This window comes from Bos indicus x Bos taurus, chromosome 23 (assembly GCF_003369695.1).
Source record: "Bos indicus x Bos taurus breed Angus x Brahman F1 hybrid chromosome 23, Bos_hybrid_MaternalHap_v2.0, whole genome shotgun sequence".
NCBI classification, from domain to species: Eukaryota; Metazoa; Chordata; class Mammalia; order Artiodactyla; family Bovidae; genus Bos; species Bos indicus x Bos taurus.
In genome coordinates this window covers 13,950,702-13,977,021 of record NC_040098.1, presented here as the reverse complement: position 1 = coordinate 13,977,021, position 26,320 = coordinate 13,950,702, and the positions used below count along the sequence as shown (strand labels likewise).

The window sequence follows — 26,320 nt, the reverse complement described above, 5'->3', positions numbered from 1 at the left end:
AAACACTTGGGGCTTGCTTACTTGATTTTTTAAAAAAACAGTCCTGGAAAGTGCTATGGCTTTGACATCGAATCAGGATCAAGAGCACAGCAGAGGCCATGGCTAGAATACACTGCATCCTATAATGTACTGTCTACTGTTTGAAAGTACACAAGGCCAGGGGTCTCTAACCTTTTGGCACCAGGGACCAGTTTCATGGAGGACGATTTTTCTACAGATGGAGGGTGGGATGGTTTAGGGATGATTCAAGTGCATTACATTTATTGTGTACTTTATTTCTCTTATTATTACATTGGTTCCACTTCAGGTCATCAGGCATTAGATGCCCAGAGGTTGGGGACCCCTGCTCTAGACTACAGTGGAATTTCTTCTGGGCTCTTCTCTAGACACCTCACCTGGGCTCTTTCTTGGCCATCTCTGATCAGAGTGACACAGGGATGAGAGGGGAGCAAGGCAACTTGAAACATCCCCCTCCTTCCGAACAGACAGAGGGGAGGAAGTTTGAGGATTTAGCTGGGGGCAGGCAAGAGGATTCTAGATGGGAAGACCAGAGACAGTTCTTCATTAGCCAGAAGCTGCCTGAACGTTCAATATAAGACCCCATCTGTTTTGTTAAATTGACAATTTCCTTTAGCAGGAAATAAAGGTTCATATCGAGTTTCAGACTAGCTACGGAGTAAGAAATAGCTCCACTTTTTAAAGACTTTGCTGTTTAAGGCATTCAGCATGTAACCTAATTTCATTTGATGGAGTTTGTTTTTTCCTTCTACATTTGCTGCCTAGAAATGTGTGCTTCATTATCTCCTGTGGAGTTGGAGTTGGGAGGGGAGAGCTAGAGACTCAGAGCTCTCTGGGCCTCAAAAGCACTTAAAAATAATACTGAATAAAATTAAATTGCAAGGGCAGCCATCCCAGTGGATTTTCTGTCTCAAATATTTCACACCACCAGCTATCAGTCCCAAGGGGGAACTGACTGGACCCCTCCAGTTCCCACTTCACAAACACGGAGAGAGGACCAAATGCAGAAAACAAGCAAAAGGTAGCATACTTGCATAAACTCAGGCTTGGGTCGATGTTATTCAAAGGAAAGGTGGGTTTTATTTGAGAGAGACGATTGCATCTACTAGACTCTTTTTTGGGATGCAACAAATTAATACTTTTAGTTTTTAAAAATTCAAATCTTCCCAAGTATTCAAACATGAAAATAGGACTTTATCTAAAAAATAATTATAAATGGAATATGACTGCCTGGAATAAAAAAAAAACAACAAACTTTACTTTTGAATCGTCTTTCCAAATATTGATATGAGAGAAAACATGCACATCCAAGTGACTGTAAGATATCAACTTTTTAATTTAGAAAGAGTAATCAAGCAATTATCAGGGAGAAAGACACGCCTCCCTGAGTCTCTCGACAGCGCTGACTGCCCACGTGGCTCCAGGGCCCTCAGCAGGTGGAAAGGAACTTACTTGATGTCACACAGAAGGGCCACGCCTCTCAGGATCCAGTGATCCGGGGAGAGGACTGTTCGCAAATACACCACAGTGATGAAGGTCAAGTCAGTCCGCCTGGGCTTCTTGTAAATGGGACACACGTACAACTTGGGGTCCTTAGGTGCCGTGGAATTGATGGCAAAGATGTGCAACACGGGCAGCTGTGTGAAGAGCACCTTGGGGGTGGATTCCGTGAGCTTTCCATTCCGTCTGTCCCAGGCTGCTCCGTCCATGTACAGCCCATAAATGTATACGCCTTCCTGGAAGAGCCAAGCGGAAGATAGCAGGAAGTTTTAAAAAGTTACCTGCTGGGAGATGGGCACCCAATGTTGTAACGAAGGTCATCAGTTTGGAAAGAGAACGCACAGCAATCTTAAAACGCTCCCCAAAGGAGAAAACACCAGTGGATGCATTCCTTGGTGAAATACTGAGCCCACTGTTGCTCTGTGGCACAGCTGGAGGCTACGGTCTTCCCTGGTAGCTCAGCTGGTAAAGAATCTGCCTGCAAATGCAGGATATCCCAGTTCGATTCCTGGGTTGGGAAGATCCTCTGGAGGAGGGTATGGCAACCCACTCCAGTATTCTTGCCTGGAGAATCCCATGGACAGAGGAGCCTGGTGGGCTACAGTCCATGGGGTTGCAAGGAGTCAGACATGACTGAGTGACTAAGCACACACAGCACATGAGTGCCATAGAAATGTTTCTATTACTGGTGATTTGAGCCTAGGGGTGACCAGCCTGGGACCAAAGACTCAGCCAGCAGCGCCAGATTGCCTCTGCTGCAAATGAAAGTCTCTGACAGGGGTGTTCTGAGTTGGTGCGGGGTCCTGCGGGAGCACCCAGGACACGATTCAGAGCTGGGTGCCACTCGGGATCTCAGCCTGCACTGAGCAAGCCAACAGGCGGTTCTAACTTCATGTGAGTGCCCCCAGAGGTCAGACATGCAGAGCCAGAGCGGAAGTGATGGGCAGGGTGGGGGAGAATCAGTCCAAGAGTGGCTGACCTCATCCTGTATCTGTCTTTCACACAGTAGGACTTGAGGGCCTCACCAGTAAACCAGGAGACAACACACACACACACACACACAGAACAAATGTAAAAGGCATGACTCAAACACCAGCACACGCTTGTTAGAGGGGCTGCCTAATGAACAGCACTGACTGAGGCCAAGCGCGGTGACTGCAAGTGAAAAGTCACCGTGGGTTGGAGTGCTTGGGGAGGCTTGTGGAGGAGAGGGTCTTGGAGGGCACGCTGCGCTTGGGAACATGGAGGAGAGAGGGTGGGCATCAAGAGAGGCTGGATGGTCAGGAGAGTCCAAGCATTTTATTTAGCAGCAGGGTCAATGGTTATAAATAAGTTAGGGCTTAACGGTGGAGGACTGTCGATACCAGACTGAAGAGCTTGAACTTTATCTTGTAGGCAGTGGGGAGCCATAGAACATGTGCTCAGTAAGAAAAAAGTCTAAAGGGAATCACGGGGGAGACTCCAACAATCACGTAAGCTCATAAGACACACTTAAGTAGAAGATGGTGACCGTTTTTCCATCTCCAGTGAGGACTGGGTAAGAGAAAGGAAATCTATATTATAATAAAAGAGAGGGATATTAGCTGCAAAGTGTTTTCTAAAATCCCCCATGTGGGCCAAGAGTATAAGAACCATACCTCTTGAACCAAAATCTGAAGTACATGATTTGACAGTAAAACCATGGGCAATCCCAGAAAATGAGCACATTAGATACCATCATTAAATCTGTGGCATGGTATGATGTGTGCACCAGGTCCGACTCTTTGCAACACCATAGGTGATAGCCCACCAAGCTCTTCTGTCCATGGAATTTTCCAGGCAAATTGTCCTTCTACCCAGGTCCTGCAGCTAAGAAGGAACATGACTGGAACTGGCCCCAGAGCTCAGGACTGCCAATCCTGTTAGTCTCTACTGCCCTTGCTGCTGCTGCTAAGTCACTTCAGTCGTGTCTGATTCTGTGCAACCCCATAGACGGCAGCCCACCAGGCCCTGCCATCCCTGGGATTCTCCAGGCAAGAACACTGGAGTGGGTTGCCATTTCCTCCTCCAATGCATGAAAGTGAAAACTGAAAGTGAAGTCGTTCAGTTGTGTCTGACTCTTAGCGACCCCATGGACTGCAACCTACCAGGGTCCTCCGTCCATGGGATTTTCCAGGCAAGAGTACTGGAAAATGGCAACCCACTACTGCCCTTAACCCTCATTAATTCTGTGAGTGCCCCACAGCAGTGGATGGAGACATGCAGAAAGTCCTTTTGAGCACACACAAATGTAACTTGTAATTACAAAGAATGCAGTCTGGGGACTTCCTGGTGTTTATCATTCATTCCCACTCTGGCAAATGCAGGAGGAGTTGGCATTGAGGTCTCCTGGTTACAACCAAGGAAACTCTCACTGCAAAGCCAGAGGACCTGATGGAGATGCTCATAGGTCCATGTTCAGCAGAACTTGAACTTGGAGCCCCAGCTCCAGAAGTGGCCCTGCTCTTGCCCAGTGGCACCTACCGCAGGGGGTGATGTGACCTCCTCCTTGGTCTGCCGCAGAACTTCGTTGTGGATGGTCACGGAGTCCAGGGCCCAGCCTTTGTGGGCACGGGTCACTTCTTGCCTCATTGCGGTCAGGAAGCCTTAGAAAAGGAGAAAGAAATCGTGATGCCTTGGTGCAGACTACTCTAGTAACAAGAGGGGGAATTGTGTAGTTAGCTGCTTATCCATCTCCAGATGTGTGCCCATCCCAGAGGAGCTGACATCAAACCTCAGAAGGGATGTTTCTTTCAACGTTTTGTTTCAATCAACCAAATACGTCTTGCCAGCAGACAGCTGGAAAACAGCACCGTCTCTGCCTCAGACAAGGTCGCGGTTTGAAATTCCCCTGGGATTTCAACTATTCTAGTCTTCTAAGGGCTGTAACCCAGCGCTAACATAGAGTCTCTGTTTGAAAATCCAGTATCAAGGAATAATATTGGAATGGTAAAATATTCTGAGAACAGCATTCCAATTAAAACTGGAATCAAACCATTATCAAGCGTCTATTTGCTCTAATGGAATAATTTCATTTAGTCTAGGAAATAAGGCGTAATGCCAAAATAGAAAGCCTGACTTTCAATTTGATCAAACAAAGCAATCACACCGGAAAGGAACGCTCCATGTTTTAATGTGCATAATACAGTTATTTTAAGACAATACATGGTTCTGTATATGTGGCCTTTCTTTAAACGTAATATTGCAAATCATTGCCATGCAATTCAATTAGAGAAGTCTATCTTGGAGAGTAGCATTTCATATTTAAAAACTATACCTTAAACTTCAAAATGGACTTCAAAATCTTAGGATACTTTCAGTTCAGTTCAGTCGCTCAGTCGTGTCCGACTCTGCGACCCCATGAATCGCAGTGCGCCAGGCCTCCCTGTCCATCACCAACTCCCCAGAGTTCACCCAAACTCATGTCCCCTGTGACCTATCTATTACATTTTGGCCTCCATGTTAATACTGGAAATCATGAGCCCCTTTATTCACAATCACAAGTAAATTTTGGAAGCGTGTGTCCCTATTACTCCTAGACTCATGAACTGTGAGAACTTTAACGCACAAACCAACACGAAAGTGGTAATATTTTATCAGGTTTGAATGGGAGTGGAAAGAAGAGGGAAAGTTACAAGGCATAAAGGCAGGCAGTGAGTTAACACCTGTTAGAATTAGAAAGAAAGAATGAGAACTCCCCTGGTGGTCCAGTGGCTAAGACTCTGTGCTTTCAATGCAAGGAACCCAGGTTCAAGCCCTCATCAGAGAACTAGATCCCACATGCCACAGCTAGGAGTTCACATGCTGCAACTAAGATCTCGCATGCAACCATGACCTGGCACAGCCAAATGAATCAGTGTATATATATATATATTTTTTTTTTTTTTAAATAAATAAAGTAGGACTCTAGCCTGCTTAGTGAAAAAGTCAAGTTCTCTCCATTCTCAAGTCCTTCCCTCATTATTGTTAGACACTTGGGGAGGCACTCATCCATTCATTCATTCACTAAGTCCCTTAGAAGTGGCCACTATATACCAGGTATGCTAGAGGTGAGATGCCCACAATGATGAAGAGGCCATCCATGGACCCTGCACTCAAGGAGCTCAGTCTACAGGGAAAGCGGACGGAAGCAGGATATACACCTCGATGTCATTGTAAGTAAAGATGTGAGAACAGAGTGGACCACTCAAGAAGACAGCTCAGGGACGGCTGAATTGAGAAGATGAAGTCAAAGACTAGTCTTGAAAATAAGAGTTTTCCAGGTGGGATAATTCCAGTTAAGGGAACAGCATGTGCAAAGGCACAGAAGTCTAGGCCTACAGATGAGGCAATAATGGCAGATGAGGTTAGAACAAAGGCAGAGACAGGGTTTCGCAGGGGCAGACTTTGGACCTGGTGACTTTGTGAATGGTGGGAAGCCACTGATTATCTGAAGCAGGCAAATAATTTAGTTGTATTTGCATCTTATAAAGTTTACTCAGAGCTCTCACTGAAAGCAGGATTTAGGAAACTCAAGAAGAACCCCTGCATTAATCCAAAAGAAAAGTTGGTCAGTCAACCAGAGGACCTAATTGAAGGTCTTTTTTCTTTTTTTTAGGTCCACTGGGAGGCATGTGGAACTTCCCTGACCAAGGATCGAACCCATGCCCTTTGCAATGGAAATGTATAATCATAACCACTGGACCACCAGAGAAGTCCTATAAGTGATTCTTATAAAGTTTCATGAAACTAAGAGTGCCTAGTAGGAAAGGATGCTTTTATGATGCAAAGTGTTAAATACAGGGAGTAGGAAACTTGGTAGACGTTTGCCTGCAGCGATTTCTGGTCAAGACCTGTCTGTAGTGTACATGTGGAGTCACCTGAGATGGTCTGATCAAGTGTGTGATTACATCAACTTCCACTTTAAATACTGGGGATCTCATTTCTTTAGTAGTCAACATGTCGTGTGTTTGGTAGTCAGGTATATGCCATGCCATGATAACTTGCTTTAGTTGTGTCCGGCTCTGCAGCCCTATGGACTGTGGCCCTCCAGGCTCCTCTGTCCGTGGGATTTTCCAGGCAAGAATACTGGAGTGTGTTGCCATGCCATCCTCTGGGAATCTTCCTGATCCAGGGATCAAACCCGGGTCTTTTATGTTTCCTGCATTGGCAAGCGGGTTCTTTATCACTCACACCACCTGGGAAACCCAGTCAGGTATATATGACCACAGTAATAAAATCCAATCCTCCATTCTAAGTGACTCCATGAAAATGTCATTTTCATCACTCAACTTAAGCTTGCATCCAAGTAGATCCTCAGAATTAAATTGACCCTATTTTATGATATTTTAAAATTCATCATTGATCTATGAATCTACAAAGTCATAATGCATAAGGCATGAATAATGACTAACTATCCATCTGCACTAGTTGAAAAACTGGGTTTTTCTATAATATTTGAAGTTCCAAATTGCAAATTTGACCTCACTTGCTATGGCACTCAGAACAATGTAGTAGACGCCAGGTGAGGGGGTGAGAGACTCTCTATTATGTAACACACCCAAGACAAGGACCTCAGTTGATGGTGGAGTGTTCTGAAAAAGTTCTAGTATGGTTAAGGAGATACCACCTTCTCTCATCTCCCTGCTGGGGAATACGCATGATATTGTCTGGCTGACTTCAACAGTAAGCCTCCTAATGTTTAGGAAGCACTCTCGGTTATGCCAGGAGACGAAATCTAGAATGCATATTACCTTGAGCTATTAAGAAAGGAAAATGTTCAATAAATAATTTGAGGCCTGAGAGCAGAGGGTAGGAAACCGTTCCATGGCTCATTCTCACTCAGAACATGGAGAAGATACATATATTTTTTTCAAGTTTTGATAGCTTTTTTTTTGCCTCCTAAAAGAAGAACATGATCTTGCAGAATTCAAACTGAATTGCAAATCCACTGAATTGCTCTTTATCGAATTTTAAAAATGAATGATCATCTTTCTTATAGACTGATATCAAGTATAATGAAATCAAAAACTCTTGTTTTCTGAAACCTATATAATTTTAAAAGACTATTGATAGATTTTTCTTTATAAAGGCTTGAGAAGTAGTACTTCTGTCTTGGCACTAATTTAATTTTAATAATTCTTAAGCCGAATTTCAATCATCAGTGGTGGGAAAAGTGATTCAGGCGTTCATGCGTTTGACTCAGAAGTGAGAAAAAAAAAGTTGGGGAAAGTCCTCAACAAAAATAATCTATTTTTCATGAGACTTAAACACCCACACAAAAATGGGTGATTTAACCATTCAAACATCTGAGTGTCATGTGGGCTAACTGAGGTGCCTTAAATTTTCTTTGCCTTTCTAACCCATACAGTATAATGAATTGTTAAAACACTTGTCAAGCTTGTTCTTTTGCAAAATGTACTTTTAAGCTTGTATTATACTCTGGAAACTCAGGCCTAAAATAACACTTGTTATGTCTTAATTCCTGTAATAGTCATGACCTAACATTTCAGCAAACAAACTATTGTTGTTTGACCTGTGCAATCAGTTGGCTTGAAGGAAGCTGTAGAAGGCTTTCAGTATCAATTCAAACAAGGTCGTGGAAGGGACAGAATAAATAACTAACCAGGAATGCTATTGTTGTTGTTCAGTCACTAAGTTGTGTTCAATTCTTTGCAACCCCAAGGACTGCAGCATGCCAGGCTCCTCTGTTCTCTACTATCTCCCAGAGTTTGCTTAGATTCATGTCCATGGAGTTGGTAATACTATATAACCTCTGCTGCCTTCTCTTTTTGCCCTCAATCTTTCCAGCATCAGGGTCTTTTCCAGTGAGTCTGCTCTTTGCATCAGATAGCCAAAGTATTGGAGCATCAGCTTCAGCATTAGTCCTTCCAATGAGTATTCAGGGTTGATTTCCTTTAGGATTGACTGGTTTGGTCTCCTGGCTGTCCAAGGGACTCTCAAGAGTCTTCTCCAACACCACAGTTCAAAAGCATCAATTCTTCTGTGCTCAGCTTTCTTTATAGCCCAACTCTCACATCCATACATGACTACTAGAAAACCGTAGCTTTGACCATACAGATCTTTATCAGCAGAATGATATCTCTGCTTTCTATCTCTGCTTTTCTGCCTAGGTTTGTCGTGTCTTTGCTCCTATCAAGGACAAGTGTCTTTAATTTCATGGCTTGCAGTCACCATCCATAGTGATTCTGGAGCCCAAGAAATAAAACCTGTTGCTGCTTCCACTTTTCCCCCTTCTGTTTGCCATGAAGTGATGGGAACACATGTCATCAAACCAACTTTTTCACTCTCCTCTTTCACCCTCATCAGGAGGCTCTTCAGTTTGTCTTCCCTTTTGCCATTAGAGTGGTAACATTTGTGTATCTGAGGCTGTTGATATTTCTCCCCACAATCTTGATTCCAGCTTGTGATTCATCCAGCCCAGCATTTTGCATGATGTACTCTTCATAGAAGTTAAATAAGCAGGGTGACAATGTACAGCCTCGACATACTCCTTTCCCAATTTTGAATCAGTCAGTTGTTCCATGTCCGGTTCAAACTGTTGCTTCTTGACCTGCATACAGGATTATCAGGAGACAGGTAAGGTGGTGTGGTACTCCTGTCTCTTTAAGAATTTTCCACAGTTTGTTGTGATCTACACAGTCAAAGGCTTTAGTATAACCAAGGAAGCAGAAGTAGATATTTTTCTGAAATTCTCTTGCTTTCTCTATGAATGTTGGTAATTTGATCTCTGGGTCCTGTGCTCTTTCTAAACCCAGCTGTACATCTGGAAGTTCTTGGTTCACGTACTGCTGAAGCCTAGCTTGACGAATTTTGAGCATAACCTTGCTAGTGTGTGAAATGAGCACCATCAGGAAGGTTCTTTATTTCACAAGGAGTTGCTTGGTATTCTGTAATGATGGTCCTATAGGCAACACTTTCTTTCCTTTAATAAATGAACCAGTCCTTAGGTAATGAGCCTTCGGTTGTTCAGTATTTCCTGTCTTGTCAGTTACTAAGCCTCCCATGAGCATTTTGAAAGATGAGCAGAAATGATGTTCCTGCCATAAGATTATGACAGGCAGTTTTTTCCCCAAAATGAGAACCGAATGCAGTTCATTGGTAAGTTAAATAGAAGGTCAGAAATCATTAAGCAAAGATGACGATGATTCACCCAGTTGAATAAAAATGCCCCAGGAACCTTTCCTGATGCTTTGTTCAATGCTGTAAGGTAGGGATCTTAATCTTGGCTGAAAATTTGAAATATCTGGGAAGACTTTGAAACTTCCAATTCCCTGGTCATAGCCCAGATAAGTTAAATCAGAATCTCTAGAGGTGGGACCAGGCTTTAGTACTGTTTTAAGGCAGGTTTCTCAAAGTTCACAGTTAACACCAAGGGAAAGATCGCTTATTAAAATGCTGGTTCTGATTTAGTAGGGAGGTTGAGGGTAGGTCCTGAGGATCCTCATTTCTATCAAGCTCCCAGGTGATGTTGCCGCTGCTGGCTGCTGGACCACATACTGGGTAGCAATGGTCTAAGGCCCAGGTTCCTCACACCTTAGCATGACCAAAAGATATTTTAAGACTGATTATATAGACTCTAATGAACTCATCCCCAGAGGTTCTGAAGTCCCTGGTTTGGGCCCCAGGGACTAGCATGCATTAAAACCTACCCACATGATTCTACTGTGCGGGCAGGATTAAGAACCTCTGCTCTGTAAAAAATATCTGCATGACAGGCCAATAAGAGATCATGGACGCATGTTGTTTGCAGAACAAATTGGCAAGTGGGAAGAGACATGCCCTATGATACAAGCCAAACATGAGGAAGGCTGTCAGTAATGCAAGCTGAGTCTTCCCAGAGTCCCCTGATATGCATATATTTTCTGAAATGCTGTTAATCCAGGACATGGAGTATAAGCCGGAGCACTGGGGCTAATTCTCTTGGTTAGGTTGGGATCAGCTAACCCCGCTGGGTCTCACATGCCAAAATGTAATTCTGTAATTGCTGTACCTTCCCTACTCCTTCTCTGCTACTCCATGCTTCCTCTCCCTTCACCCAACCTTACACCTCTCTGCTCCCTCCCCAACCTTTACGCTATTCTCGCTGGAGTGGGTCTGTGGTTAACAGACTCTCCCATGTGTTCCATGTCTGCACAGAACATTCTCTCCATCTTCTTGCCCTTCCTGGAGGCTGGCTCAACCCTGAAGATCCTGTCCTCCCCAACTGCCCCTCCACCCTGGATGAGAATCTCTGCTGCTTGGACAATCACCCTCCGTCCACACGCCCCTCCCCTCACTGTCCCTGCCAAGTACCCCACTGGTCCCCATTCACGGAGCCTCCTGCCGCCTTCTGGGTCTCTTCAGTATCCCACTCAGCATCTTGACGTCTCAGTTCCAAAGACCTGGTCCTCAACTCCACCCCTTTTCTTTGCTTCTTCCCCTATTTAGAGCAGACCCATCTTTTTCATCACTCACCCAGCAGAACTCCACTGCTAAACAAGTCCAGGTGTCCTTCTTCTTAAACCCATTCCAGGCTGCTGAGCAAAACTGAGACCAGCACACAATTGCCACCGTGGTTTAGCCACCACTAGCCTTGATGGGATTGTCAAAGCCATCTAGCAATCCCTTCCTCCTTAGCCCTCTTTCTCGAACTTCTGCTACTCTTCTTAAATCTCTCCTCTAACATCCTGCTCCTGAGATCACTTTGCCTTCTCAAAGGGAAGAATAGAAAGCATCAGATGGAAATTCTCTTAACTTCTTGCCACCATACCAGCAAACTCATTGGCATCTACGCTCATTCCTTCCTTGTTTACCTTGTTATAGCGGGTGGGGTGTCCCCTCCTCCCGCATCGAGTGCATCCCTCCACTTGGGGAACCACTCCTTCTGCTTCTTTCACTCCCCCCTTGTGGTATCTTTGTTGTCTCTCTCTCTCCTGGCTTCTTCCCACCAGTATTTGAATAGGCTCAAGCTTGTCCTGCCATTAAAAGAAGCAAGAAAATGTTTTCTTCTTACAACTGCTCCTCCAACTCCCTTCTTCTCTTCCAAGTCCAATTTCTCGAGGGAATTTTCCATGTTCTCCACCCTCACTCTCTGTCTCCCCATTTTCTGGTCTCTCACTCATCCTGAAATCTGACTCCTCCACCTCCCCACCCACTCCACTGAGACTTCTCTCACCCGCAGTCTCCTGGTTGATAAGGCTATCTAGCCATCTGGGGCCCTACCTTACTTGACCTCTGGCAGCATCTGTTACTCCTTCCTCCCATCCCCCCCATCTTCCACCACACTATGCATTCCTGATTTCCCTCTTTCAAGCTGTTAGGATGTGAGGGACTATTTACAAGAGTCAGGGTGATCTGGAGGGTGGGCAGGTACAAGCAAACGGAGCAGAACCCTGGTGAGGGTGGTTTAGTGGGGAGATGGACAGCTGTAGTCCTGGTGAGGTTTACAGAGGATGGAATAGTTCACGGAGACAGTTGGAAGTAAGAATCAGAAGCTAACACTGGGACTTTTGATGAGTCGGTCATAAGTAGAGACAAACAATTGCATCTCTGAGAAGGACTGAGGTCATCAATGAAGAGACCAGGGCCAAGGGCAGAACTTGCCTGAGAAGAGCCCACAAAGTGGGCTCAGAAGTAGCCCTCTGAGAGGTAGGGGGAGAACCAAGGTAGGTGATGGATGGAAGCCAAGGTGTGAAATGAAGCTAGCAGGAGGATTACTAGACCTGGTGGCCTTGGAGAGAGCAGTTTCAGTGTGGTAATGAAGCCAGCCAAACGACAAGGAACTAGAGGGTGGGTAAGGACCATGGGCAGAGACTAAAATCATAAGGGATGTGGTTGAGGCTGAAGCCAGGGCATCAAGCCCCTCCCCACCAAAGGTGAGAAGAATGGGCTTTTATTCACTTGGAGGTGTTTCTACAGTGTCCACAGTCCTTCTCTGGTTCTGGGATTCAGGGTCACGGCAGTGAGTGCTATCACCCAGATTGAGGTCTGAAACCCTGATAACCCTTCACCTAGATTTCCTCAGATATTAGGGGTACCTCTGGGGCACACTTGGGATTGTTATAAGATTAGAAAAAATCCCCAGTCCCTTCCAATCCTAAAGCTCTATTAATAACCCTGCTGTACTCTTCTGCCCAACAGACAGCAAGCTTTTATGACTGTCTTCAAGATAAGCATTCAGAAATTGCTGGCAGCTGCTAATGTGCCCTAAAAACAAATACACAGGACTTCCCTGGACAGTGGATAGGAGTCCGCCTGCCAACACAGGGGCACAGGTTTGATCTCTGGTCCAGGAAGATTCCATGGGCTGTGGGCAACTAATGCCCATGGACCACAACGACTGAAGCCCAAGCGCCTAGAGCCTGTGCTCTGCAAAAAGAGAGGCCACTGCAATGACAAACCTGTGCTCTGCAATGAGAGAGGCCACCGCAGTGACAAGCCTGTGCACCACAATGAGGAGTAGCCCCCATTCACCACGACTAGAGAAAACTCCACACGCAGCAACGAAGACCCAGCACGACCAAAAATAAATAAATACGTTATTTTTTTTTAAAAAAGAACAATACTCAGGCAAGAGGTTATCGGTGATTTTTACAGGAACAAAAGATAACAGGACAAAAATTGTCCATCTCCTTGATTCAGTAGACTCCCTTCTAACTGAAAATCTTGATTTGTAGTAGTGAATACTAAATTGTTGCTGATATCTGCTACAACAGACCTGGTGTGGCTTGCCAAGACACTAAAGAACAAAACAGAAAAGCTAGAGCAGTTCGGCATCCAAATGGCATCACGCTGCAGATTGAGTTCAACATTTGGAAAATAATGTCAGTGCAGGTCTCACACCTCTGTGTGAGAGCACGTCCAGCCTCTGCTCCCTTTCATTTGCAGCACCTGTGAGTCACACCAAACTGAATGGCAAAGCGAGGCTATCAATTAAAAGGTTCTGGAAGGCAGGCAATTCCCTTGGATTGATGTCAAGCTCATGTCCACTCATAATCTCTGAGTTTAAACACATCCCTATCTATGACACAGACACACACAAATCAGAATCTAAGTCGTGTGTACATGATGCTGTGAAAAGGTACACTTGTGGGAACAAGAGACCACATAATCCTTCCAGAATGCTGAGCAGCACAGTCTTAAACGATATGCGTGTGTGCGTGCCAGTTACTGCTGGGAAGCCCCAGTGGAGCACAAAGGTTCACCTGAGCCTGAGTTATCCACTTGGAGGCAGTTCCATGCTATGCCCAAAGCTGGGCCATTGAACAAATGTCACAGGGTCAGGGGCACACAGAGCTTGACCACGTTAATAATCAAATCTAATTGCCACCTGATTGAGCTCGTCAGTTGCTACAGAAATGATTGTGAAGGGGGCTGAACACACGAAATTAGTTCCAGGGTGGCTGGCTGACAGCCTCTTCAATAAGACGAAATATCAGACCACCACACAGTGACAGAACAGTGCTACAAACAGGGTGAGATCAGACACAGACTGCGACCAGGGAAGGGGTGGCAAATGAGGCCCGTCACCTGTCCCTGCAGCATCACTTAGGCCCAAAGGGCGCTCACAGGGGCATGATGAGGAAACACACCTCAGACAGTATCAGATGCCAGGTAACATTACAAGAACACAAAACAAATGGTCATAGGTGAAAGAAACATTTTCAAGCTTTCTACAATCTAGGTGATTTTGACTATATATATTTCTGAAAAAACTATGGCATCTTAGCAAACGGCACTGTGTTTTACTTAAACCGTGGTTTCTTTAAACAATTTACTTAGAGACTTCCCTAGCGGTCCAGCGGCTAAGACTTCGCCTTTCAATGCGGGGTGTGTTTGTCTGATCCCTGGTCCGGGAGCTATGATCTCACATGTCTTTCAACCAAAAAGCCAATACATGAAATGGAAGCAATATTGTAACAAATTCAATAAAGACTTTCAAAATGTTCCACATCAAAAGAAAAATCTTCCCAGTGCACCAGCCCCAAGCATCCAGTATCGTGCATCGAACCTGGACTGGCGACTCGTTTCATATATGATATTATACATATTTCAATGCCGGATGGTATGGGGAGGGAGGAGGGAGGAGGGTTCAGGATGGGGAACACATGTATGCCTGTGGCGGATTCATTTCAATATATGGCAGAACCAATACAATATTGTAAAGTTTAAAAATAAAATAAAATTTAAAAAAAAAAGAAAAATCTTAAAAAAAATAGCCCTTGAAAAATAATTTACTTAAATCTTTTGGGACAAAAAATTATTTCATGGAAGGGGACTGGGTTAGACGATATAAAACCCAGAAGTTACACCATGTCGAGAAATCAGTCACCAAGGTCAGATAGTGACCAGAGAAGCTTCCACCTGGAGAGGACTTTATCTGCTTGCATGCTGCCTGTGAACATGCATGGGGTTGCTGCAACCTCTCTGATTCGGCCAGGTAAGATGGAACTGCAAGTGATTTGTCTTCCACGTCAAGTAAGGGCAAAGGAAGCAGAGAAATGATTGGTAGGTAGGGAAATCTAACTTCCATTCTTCTGTGCTACAAACAGAAAGCAAGGGTGTGTAAGGTAGGATGTTTGAATAGGTGCAAGACTTTCGGAGACACGGAGAGCCATGAGAGAAGGAATCCAAGTTCAGTTTAAAAACAGAAATGAAGGTATTTGGCCGGCGACCGCGTCGCACCCTCTGACGCGCATGTCGCGTCATTTCCGCCCCCTCACGGAGGCGGCGAAAAAAAAATAAAAATAAAAAAAAAAAAAACAGAAATGAAGAGAAAAAAAAAAAAAAAATAGAAAGGATCAGTGTTATTAACAAGGCAAATAAGAAAACTGATTTGTACTTATATTTCTTTAAATGTTGCTCTAGTTTGTAATACTTCTTAATAAATAGTAACAAACATTAGTTTATATTAATACTTTGCTATTGAAAGTTACATTTCTAATGGAAAAAAGCAATTGCTCAAAGAGACTGTGCTGTGATATACGATTTACCCATCTATGTCTATGGAAAGCCATGAATACATCAACCCCGCTCCCTTGGCTTCTAAATGTTAAAAATATACTTAACGATCTCACCTTTTTTTTTTTTCCTAATCACTGATTTGAAGTCTGCCAGCACACCTGCCCACCTGGATGTCCCTCCTGCACAAGCTGACGTGTCCAGGGCTCCCTGCTCATCCTCCCAAGTGGCCCCTCTCCTAAGGCTCCTGGTCTTGTGCTTAGCCTTCAGCCTCAGCCACTGCTACTTCCTACCCTCTCAAAGAGCCCCATTTAATCAGTCCATCAGATCTGCCTCCTCCTCTGCACCTGGTCAAGGTCTCAGGCTGTCTCCCTTGGACCTGATAAGAGTGTCATTGCTATGGATAGCCTTCTTTCAGTCTACACTCTACCTTCACCTCATTTTTGGTGACTTTATGCTGCCTTTATGATGCAGCTCAAACTCGCCTGGAAGACCTCACCCCCCGACACCCCTGCTCCTGCTTCCTGAGCTCAGGCCACACGAGTCTTCTCTCCCTGGACATGCCTTGTCTCTGCTCAGGTCTCTGACTGGGATGCTCTTACCAGCCTCTGCCTCTGTGAACCCCACTCTTCCAGGGTTGAGCTGACCCCGGGTACAGCTCTTCTCAAGGCCGGCCTCGGGGAAGGTACCTCTCTGTCCTCTGTGCCTGCGCGGCACTTGGTTCTACGCAGGCGGAGCATTTACCACATTCTGTTAAAGTTGCTCATGTTTCTGTCCTACTGACCAGATTATGGGCGCCTTTGGGGCAGGAACTGCATCTCAAATCTCTCTCTATTGAAAGCACCTAGTGGATGGGCTGGCAAATGAAAGATGGTTGAACAATCCTAATCAAGTTAAACGTTATTTCTTTAAGCTCCCAAGCTCGGAATCGCCTGGTGACAGCTTACTCAAATTGAGGGCTGGTATAGAGGAAAGAGACTTGTAAGTAGACACAAGAATCTGAAAACCATAATAAAAATTTTTTTCCTCCCCAAATTCAATGGGAATTCTGGGAGAAAACAGATAAGTGAAATATTGGGGCTGTTCTTCACAAATCTAAAGTCTACTGACATAATAATGTGCCATGTATTGGGTTGGCCAAAAAGTTCATTTGGGTTTTTTCATAAGATGGTACAGAAAAAACCTGAATAAACTTTTTGGCCAACCCAATATAATTTGCTAAGTTCCTAAAAACCACCATGATCAATGTTTTAAATTTAGAAAATGTTAAGGCACTTGAAAATTCATGAACTGAATGAATGCATGTACACAGAGAACAAATAAATGTCTACTATTTATTAAGTATTATACAGGGAGGCCTGGCATGCTGCGATTCATGGGGTCACAAAGAGTTGGACATGACTGAGCGACTGAACTGAACTGAACTGATACAAAGAAAAACATACAACTCATAAGTATAAAGCTTGATAAATTTTCACCAAGGGAATATAGCCCTGTAACCAATATCCAGATCAAGAAGTAGAACATTCCCAGACCCCTTGAACCGCCTTGTGCCCTTTGGCAATCACTGCCCTTTCCCACAAGGGTAACCACTATTCTGACTTTTAAGACCTTGGATCTATTTTACTTATTTTGGTTTCTTGCATAAATGGAATCACACAATATTCATACATCACAAAGAATATGGTATACATTATAATGTGTCCTGTTTGACTTCCTTCATTTAATATTATTTTATGAGATTCAACCATACTGCTGAGAGTAACAATGTGAGTGTTTGCTAAGTTGCTTACGGAGTAACGAGAGTAATCCTAAATTTCTAAGTGTGAACACTTCTTAAATTGTATTACTAATGGGCCTAGAAGGTGCTGAACTGTAAGGAACCCAGTGTCCCTTCATTCTTGCCAAGAGTTACTTGAAAAAACTATCCATGTCATAGTAAGAAAAAAACATTGTTGCATTTCTGAACTTTTATGAACTCTATGAGATCTAGTCTGAAACTTATTCAGTAAATATTTCTATAATGAAGGAATATATGCCATGGGATCACAAAGCACTTTTTCAGGGGAGGGGCAAAAAAAACAAGCAAGCAGGGACAGACTCTGGAAGTGCACTGAATAAAACTTTTGCCACATGGTCATTTTAAAAATCAGTCTAATTTTCTGAGCCTTAGGAACATTTTCCTTTGCATATTCTGGTGCTTCATTTTTGTCAGTTTCATAAACATTTAAAAAGTAATGTTTGAACAAACCTTTTCAGTATTTCACATTGTTCTAACCACCAACTTGCTTGCTTAAGTGGGTGAGAAGAAAAATGGAATTTTGCCCCTATGTTGTGGAAGCAATATGGCAGACAGAACTTCAGACTGAATTTGTAAAACAAATATAGAAGGTTCCTCTGTTGGTCTACACCTCTGAAAGCATAATTCCAGCATGCAGTAAGCTGCGCCTCTATACTGCTCTGTGTAACATACATTTATCACACAGTGCTACCACACAACCACTCACGACGTCCAAGTCCTGTGAACACCTACCTTGGGGATTGAAGAAACCAGTCATCCAGAACACATTGGGCCTCCCTTCAAATATCCAGGTAGAAAACTGAGCGTTTCTTTCCAAAAGTTCAGTAAACCAGAAGCCCAGTGTGGAGGAGTCCCAGGACACTCTTTTCCAGATTTGGGGTATACGGGCATCATACATGTTGTCCAGAGCATCTCTCAAGTTCTGGAAAAAATGACGGAGTTAAAATCTGAGAATAAGAAAATTCAACGGAAGAGGGAAACAGCTACCGAGATGGTCATAGCTTACCTCACTCATAATGATCGTGCCTTCAATGGCCAATTTTAGATCATTCAGGCTACTGCGAAGTATTGAAATGACTTTTTGCATTCTGTCAATTTCTTGTCTGAGAAATATGTTCATTGAATTAAGATGCCCCATCTTTATCAAACGAGCTTTCACCTAACACAAAGCATACAATAATGGAGATGAAAAAAAAAATTATCTGCCCCTTCTTTTCCAAGGATCCCTCCTTTCTCTAGTCTCTTTTTCCTCTGGATATATCTCTACAAGCCCAAGTGAACTCTAAAATATCTCTTGCAGAACCAAATTTGCCATTAAATTTCCCATTTTCTGGGCTTCAAAAACTACTGTTCAACTAAAATGATTTTTATTTCCTACTGATCGTACTTAGTTGATAATTGGAAAAATACTTTGAAAAGCTGAGATAAAATTTTACTTTTTTTCCCCTTTCAAATGATTAAGTACTAAAGTGTCAGTTAAATATTCTTTTGCAATTTAACCTTTGTAAGAGTACAGTCTGGAATACTTTTTCTCATAGTGCTTATAGAATCATTATTAGACATGTCACAGAAAGTGAATACAGCCGAAATCTTTACAGAACAGTTACCAATAAATATGATTGGCTGCAGTATCCTAACTGTTGTTGCTCTGGCTAGGGTGACTAAAGAGAGCCTTTCATAATCTAATCAATGAAAATATTTGATTTTGTGGAAGGGCCATAAAGCACCTGTCATTTTTTCCTTCTGGTATATAATTTATTGGCCATTTCGAAGAGATCAATATAAAAGCATCTGGTCACAGGAACAATAAAATATAACAATTATTGGGAAATAGGCCAATACATATACACATTCAATTCAGTGACATATGCCCCAGCAAAGACTGACTACGAATACCGGCAAGAACTCTTGAGAGATCTGAACTTTCTGCAGGCCACAATCAAAGAAATGCCAGAACAGGAGGGGTGAGGATAGATACATGGAGTAGGAGGGAATGAGGCACCAGTCCACAGAGTCACCAGAAAGCCAGGGGAACTGCAGCATTCTTGAATGCCCGCTGCCTTCTCTTGAGTCATGGGAGACTAGAGACAGATGGGCTCTAGGCTCATCTGGACCACCCTCTTTCCTCCTGTCACAGAACAGGTTTTCTGGCATGGGGCCCATGTTTCCTACTCAGCAATGGCCATCTCTGATTAACTGCAGATGGGCCACTTCTAGTGTGTGAGGGACAAGATGGGAACAGTGATGTGAAACGGAACACCTGGATGGGACAACCTGCACAGGTTGAGCAAGTGATCTCGAAATCCTAGTCACATATGCCAGCATGCATGCTCAGTTGCTCCGTTGAGTCCAACTCTCTGTGACTCCATGGACTGTAGCCCACCGGGATCCTCTGTCCATGGGACTTTCCAGGCAAGAAAACTGTAGTGGGTTGCCATTTTCTCCTCCAGGGGATCTTCCCGATCCAGGGATCAAACCCAAGTATCCTGTGTCTACTGCATTGGCAGGCAGATTCTTTACCACTGAGCCATCTGGGAAGCCCCCTAAACATGCCAGTGGAGGTCTTTAACCCAGTCTGACATACCAACCTTCAGGTAGTCACCTAAATTCCTGGTTCCAGAACTTACAGCTTTGCAGGCTCCATTGCTCTGTTCTCATCTTGAGCCCTTCAGCCTCCAGTGGCTAAATAGCCTATATATCATCCTGCTTAGATCATGACTGCGTCGTGGAAATTAACATTTAAGGAAAAGGGAAATTATGGAAACACTTTTGCAACCAACACAAGTGAGAAATCAGGCCCAGGTGTTGGCTTCCGCATGAAATCAATAGTCCCAGTAGCTTTGATATGCTAACAGCCCCAACAAATCACCTTGCGCGACACTTACAGACACGTGCTTAATGTGTCTTAAAACTTAGATTCTAGAAAATCTAAAATCAGAACTGATTTTACTTTCAGTATCATTATTGCTTCAGCTTAAAATTGCCTTTTTATTAATAAGTAAAATATTTGCTGTACTCTTACATAGAATTTTTATGTTTCTGAAACCAGTTAGTCTTTTCTACAGTAGTATGTTTTTAAGTCAATACTGTAATTATGTTTCAATTAACTAAATGTACCTTACAGCCACATTTTTAAGAACACATCTCTTCTATAAAAGGACACTAAAAAGTAAGTAATCCTGGAAGAGGAGGCTGCTTTAGATGTCTCTTAGTACCAACTCCCTCTTATCTAGTAATACATTTAGGGTCATCCCTCCCACTCAGATTCTGCTGGGGGTGATGACAGAACAGAGATCTTGGTGAAGTAGTCCCGACTAACCCCAAGCAGCTCAAATTATCCCAAGGTCTTGAAACTCTCCTCTGGTAATGCAAACCTGCAGTCTAGTCACAGAGAGTGCATTTTATCTTACTTTCACATGCCAGAGGGAGGTGGGAGGGGGGTTCAGGATGGGGAACACATGTACACCCGTGGCGGATTCATGTCAATGTATGGCAAAACCAATACAATATTGTAAAGTAATTAGCCTCCAATTAAAATAAATAAATTTATATTTAAAAAAAATAAAATAAAAATCTTTGAAGACAGGTGTTATGCCTCATCTGTCTTCTGATCGTTTGCAATGGACCACACAAAGTATGGACTTATAATACTTATCCACTTAAAAACATTTTTCTCCCCTGACTATAAACATCTCTACGTGAAGTCACTGATTTCAGTATCTTAGCCAAATTCTTGGTATCCATCTACACATCAGAAGCAAAAATTGTTTTAAGAAGCAAGAAAATGTTTTTTATTGCTGGGGGCACTGAATGCAGGAGGGAGAGCGGTTAGCCCAGGCAGCCACATCTCCCAGACTCAGGGATGCCGGACAGGGGAGACACCGGACCAGAGAAATACCTCCATGAGGGCATCAGCCTCTCACTTTTTGGTTGAAAAGCTAAAATTGCCTCAGTCCAGTCTTGGATTCATGTGAAGCTCGCCATCAGTAGTGAGGGGTGGAGCTGAGAACAGGAAAGAGGAGGCCCTGGATGGCCTGACTATCTTCTTGCTTGAAGAAGGAGGATGTCTTACAGGACTTCCAGACTGCCCAGAAATTTTACCACAATTAAAGATTTATTAAGATCAGCAGTTCTCAAAGTGTGGTCTGGGATCCCTAAGGCTCCTGAGCTCCTTTTAGGAGGTCCATGAAGTTAATTTTTTTTCGTAGTAATTCTAACACATCATTTGACCTTTTACTCGCCTTCCTTCACTGAGGAGTGTCTAAAGGCTGCATGACCTGACCTGTGCTGTCACAGCAGATAGGATGTACCAGCAGATACAAGGGTCCAGCTGTCTTCTAGTAAACCAGACATTAAAGAGATGTACAAAACCCTCACTTTCTCTTTGAATGGTTTTGTTTTGGAAAATACATTTATTTTTAAAATATAAATGTTACGCTACCATGTGATGGGTTTATTAACGTTATTTCACAATAAATTAATATTTTTTTATTTTAGTTTACATTTATAATATATTAAATATCAGTCATTATGAACCACATATGGACTTCCCCGATGGCTCAAGCAGTAAAGAATCTTCCTGCAATGCAGGAGACACGGGTTTGATCCCTGGGTCGGGAAGATCCCCTGGAGAAGCAAATGGCAACCCATTCCAGTATTCTTGCCCAGAGAATCCCATGAACAGAGGAACCTGGAGGGCCATAGTCCTTGGGGTCACAAAGAATTGGACATGATTGAGCACTCATACACATAATCCATAAAAGTAAGAGCTGTTTGGGGTCCAAGTAAAGTAAAGTGGTCTTGAGATTAAAAAAAATTTTTTTGAGAAAAACCAATGTTTATTAACAAGCAAACATCTGCGAGGTTCGAGAAGTAGAAAATTATTGCCATCCAAACTGGAGAGTGAGTTCATGTAAATGGCTTGCTTTCCTGTTACCTGGCTGAAAGGACAGGGAGAATGAAACATATGGAGGGCAAGAGAGAGAAGCAAGGGCTCAATTTAAATCATGGGACAAAGCAGGCTTGAGTAAGACAGACAGGGAGAATCTCAACCCAGAGGGTTAAAAAACCCAAAGACAGAGGAACCCAAGATGGGCAAGGGTACAGAAGAGGCAATTGAGAAGGAAAATGAAATAGAAGAGTACAGATTGTAATTTTGCAAGAGGCTTGAGCAAGAGTAAGCAAGAGAAAACCACAAAGTGAAAAAGGATTGAGCAGGGAGAGGAAGCGACTGAAATGTACTGTCCGAGGACTGTGCTTAGCCTTGTGGAACCCAATGACAGCCCTGCGTGCCTGGGGAAGGGAGAGCTCACCTCATGGGGAACGTAATCAGGAGGCAGCTTGCTCAGCATGTCTTCAGATAACCTGTAAACAATGGCTTCCCGGGTCTCTCCCACGCCGCTTCCACTCTCTTTGGGCTGAATGTTGGTAATTGTTTCAAGCACAGCAGAAGCGGTGTTACTCTGGTAACTGACAAAAAGAACTGAACTGTTCAGAATGCAGCAGGAAAATGCCACCTTCAGAGATAATTATCAACGCTAAAATGAAACGATGAATCAATTCAGCCAAAAAAAAAAAGGAAGAAAAAAAAGGAAACTTTTACCATCCATCTATGGAATGAAAAACTTGAGATCCGCTCTACTTCCTCCTATTAGGACATCAAGAACATCACAGAAATGAAAGTTCTTCATCTTCAGGGAAAAAGATTCCATGAATGCCTTTAACAAGCCAAAGCAGTGCTAGCCAGCCTTGCTTGTACTAACCTAAACCCCTCAAGCTGAACAAGGAGCCCACCTCCTTTTACTCTCCCCTGTTTATGGACTGGTTCTAAGCATCCTCCATTAAACGGCAATTTTTTAGCATGAAGAGCACTGGTCATAATTTTCTCTGAATTATAATTATTAAATTTCTTGGGTCTTTTCTGTTTTGTCTTCTCACTTTTCCACTTGTTTTATGATTCCCCAAGTGATGTATAGGCAGTACTTGTCTATATGCAGCTACTTATCCTTAAAATTCATATATTCAATAAAGATTTACTGTGTACCCGGCATTGAGTTAGGTATTAGGAAACGGTGGTGAACAGTTCTTTTTCTCTAGGAGAGAAGGGGGACATCAGTCAATATTATCGTAATAAGTGCTGTGCAGAAAAAGAACAGGATGGTTTAAGATCATATAGCTTCTCTCTCTCTCATTCCACTCTCTAGCTCCTTCTGGGAGACTGACCAGATGCTCTGAGGTGCACAAACTTAGTTTTTGTCCCAAGGTTGCTGAGTCGACCAGCAGTCTAAACACACAGATATGGTGGTGTGTGTGTGTGTGTGTGTGTGTACAGCAATTTACAGCAAAAGAGCAGGGAAGTTTTCTCTTAAAATGTCATATAGGGAATTCCCTGACAGTTCAGTGGTAAGAATCCACCTTGCAATGCAGGGACACGGGTTTGATGCCTAGTCAGGGAACTAAGATCCCACATACTGCGGGGCAGCTAAGTCCATGAGGGTCACAACTACTGAGCCCATGCACTCTGGAGCCTGCACAACACAACTAGAGACACGTCCTCTGTACTATAAGGAAGAGCCTGCTTCAGTGAAGGCTCTAAGACCCACACAGCCAAAAGTAAACAAATAAATATATATATATTTTTTTTAATGTAAAACTGCCTTATTTTAAAAAAGGTCATATGTAAGTTGAGACCTGAAGAATAAACAGATCAGCCAGACAAAATAGGGTGGAAGTGGAGGCAAGAGAGGACATTCAGATAAGAGGTAAGGCCTGGAGGTGAGAAGGACTTCCCTGCATTTGAGTAACAGAGACAAGTCCAGTGAGGCTGAGCTAGAAGGAGAGGTAAGGATGGATATAAGGCAAGGACCAGACCATGCATGGTCATGTGGGCTGTTTGAAGAATTTGACATTATCCTACAGGCAACAGGCAACACAGAAGACTTCCTCGGCAGAGGTGTGGCAGGACCAGATTTAAATTTTTCTGTCTTTCTTGAACTCCTAATTTACCATCTATAAACGTCCACAATTAAACTGTTTTGAGTTACCGTTTGTTTTGCTTGTAAATTTGTCTCTTGTCCAGATGCAAACCACATTTACATTTCCTTACAAAAGAGGTTAGAGGCAAATTAAAAGGAATCCAACAATGGTTTAAGATTAGTGATTGTTTTTCTGTTATATTTCCTTAAATAAACCTTGTAATATAGCTATATGTACAAAAATTTTAATGTGCATATCTTTTAACCCATCAAGTCTACGTATAAGAATTCATCCTCAAGAGAGAACCAGACATTTTAATTTCTGACAGTATAGTGCAACTCTCACCCTGAACAACTCCAACGAAAATAGCTAAAAATGCTGGATAAGACATGAAAAACATTACTGAACTGGCAAGAAACTAAGAAATGCTCAGGATCAAATGAAATATAGAATGAAAGCTGGAATCAAGAAAGATAAGCCAAATTTTACCCTGGGGGCATCAACCAAACCCTGGTGTTCTCAAGTGTCCGTTGGGATGGTGCAATGAGAAAGGAGGTAAGCCCTATGCCCAAGGAAGAAAGCCTAATAGGAAACTTCTACGTACATTTGGGACTTCACAGGGCTAATCACTCAGTGTTAGGGTTAACTAGAAATAACCTGCCTATCAGAAGGGATGGTAGGTAAACTGGTCTAGCTTAGTGGGAAAAAATCTTTCCTAAGAATTCTTAATTTGTGATAGTAATTAACATTCATTAATACTACTTGTGTGATTTGAAAAACCTCAAGCCAAAATTTATTTTAAGATGGCCCCAGGAAACCTCGGGTGGTACCTGGTAGATGCAAACAGAAATCTTTTCTGGAACAATATGCCTTCGAACCAAGTCTCAAAAATCCAACAGTTAATTTCCAGTAAACATGAGCCAAGAGCCAACTAAACAAAAGGAAGTAGAACTACACCTGCAAAGATCTCAGATAGTGAATTTTCAGATGCACATTATAAAATGTTTTCATTGTATTGAAAAACAAAAAACATGATTGAAAATATAATATAGGAAACAAGTATAAACAGTATTTCGAAAAAGAGCCAAATAGAACTTGAAAATTAAAGCTTGCATTAGTTTATTCTATTGCTCCTGTAACAAATTATCATAAAATAAGTGACCTAAAACAATACAAATGTATTATTTCACAGTTCTATAGTTAATAAGTCTGATAGAGGTCTCACTGGGCTAAAATTAAGGTGAGCAGACTGGGTTCCTTTCTGTTGGCTAGGGGGAAGATCCGTTTCCTTGCTCATTTGAGTTTTTTACAGAATTCACTTTTTCGCAGTTGTAGAACCATTGCCCCTAATTCCATATCACCTATAAGGACTCTCCTAGCGTCTAGGGTCCATCTGTATTTCTTGGTTCATGACCTCCTTCCTACACCTTAAAAGTCAGACATGGCCAGTTGAGTCATTCTCTTTGAATCTTTCTTCCTTGAACAATTTCCTCTCTCTGACTCACTCTTCTGCCAAAAAAGCTTATGTGATTAAATTGGGCCCACCTGGATAATTTAGGCTAACATCCCCATCTCAAGGTCCTTAACCTTAATAGCATCTGTAAAGTCGTACTTGTCACATTAGGTAACATATTTACAGCTTTTAAGGATTAGGATGTGGACATCTTTGGGGGAAGTGTCTACCCAGTAACAGTTAATGATGGCTTAAACAGAAGATTAGATGTAGCCAAATAAATAATTAGAAAACAGCAAAACAGGTCTCAAGACATTATCTGGAATCTGCAGAGGGGAAAATAAATGGGAAATATAAAGTTAAGAGGCATATAGGCCAAAGTAGTACATTCTAACATACTTCTACAAAAGTTTGAGAAAGATAGAAGAAGGAGAATTAGAAAGAGATAATAACTGAAGAAATAATGACTGAGAATTGATGAAAGATTTGAATCCTCAAGTTCAGGAAACTCAATGCATCCTAAATAGGAAAAACAAATAAGTAAATAGAAACCCATGTGTAGACATATCGACATAGCACAAAGATAGTGGAGTAGAAGGATGTGCTCTCATCTT

General features: G+C 42.8%; 1 protein-coding gene across 1 annotated transcript; it reads right to left on the bottom strand.

Moving 5' to 3' along the window:
• Positions 1 to 1,336: 1,336 nt before the first annotated feature.
• LOC113882128 (dynein heavy chain 8, axonemal-like) lies at positions 1,337 to 18,430 on the bottom strand. The gene is made up of 4 exons (XM_027525321.1): positions 18,285 to 18,430; positions 18,011 to 18,200; positions 4,021 to 4,142; positions 1,337 to 1,754 (listed from the first exon to the last, which is right to left on the bottom strand). Exons 1-4 carry the CDS (start codon positions 18,414 to 18,416, stop codon positions 1,467 to 1,469), a joined length of 732 nt encoding a protein of 243 aa, XP_027381122.1. The 5' UTR covers positions 18,417 to 18,430; the 3' UTR covers positions 1,337 to 1,466.
• Positions 18,431 to 26,320: the final 7,890 nt, after the last annotated feature.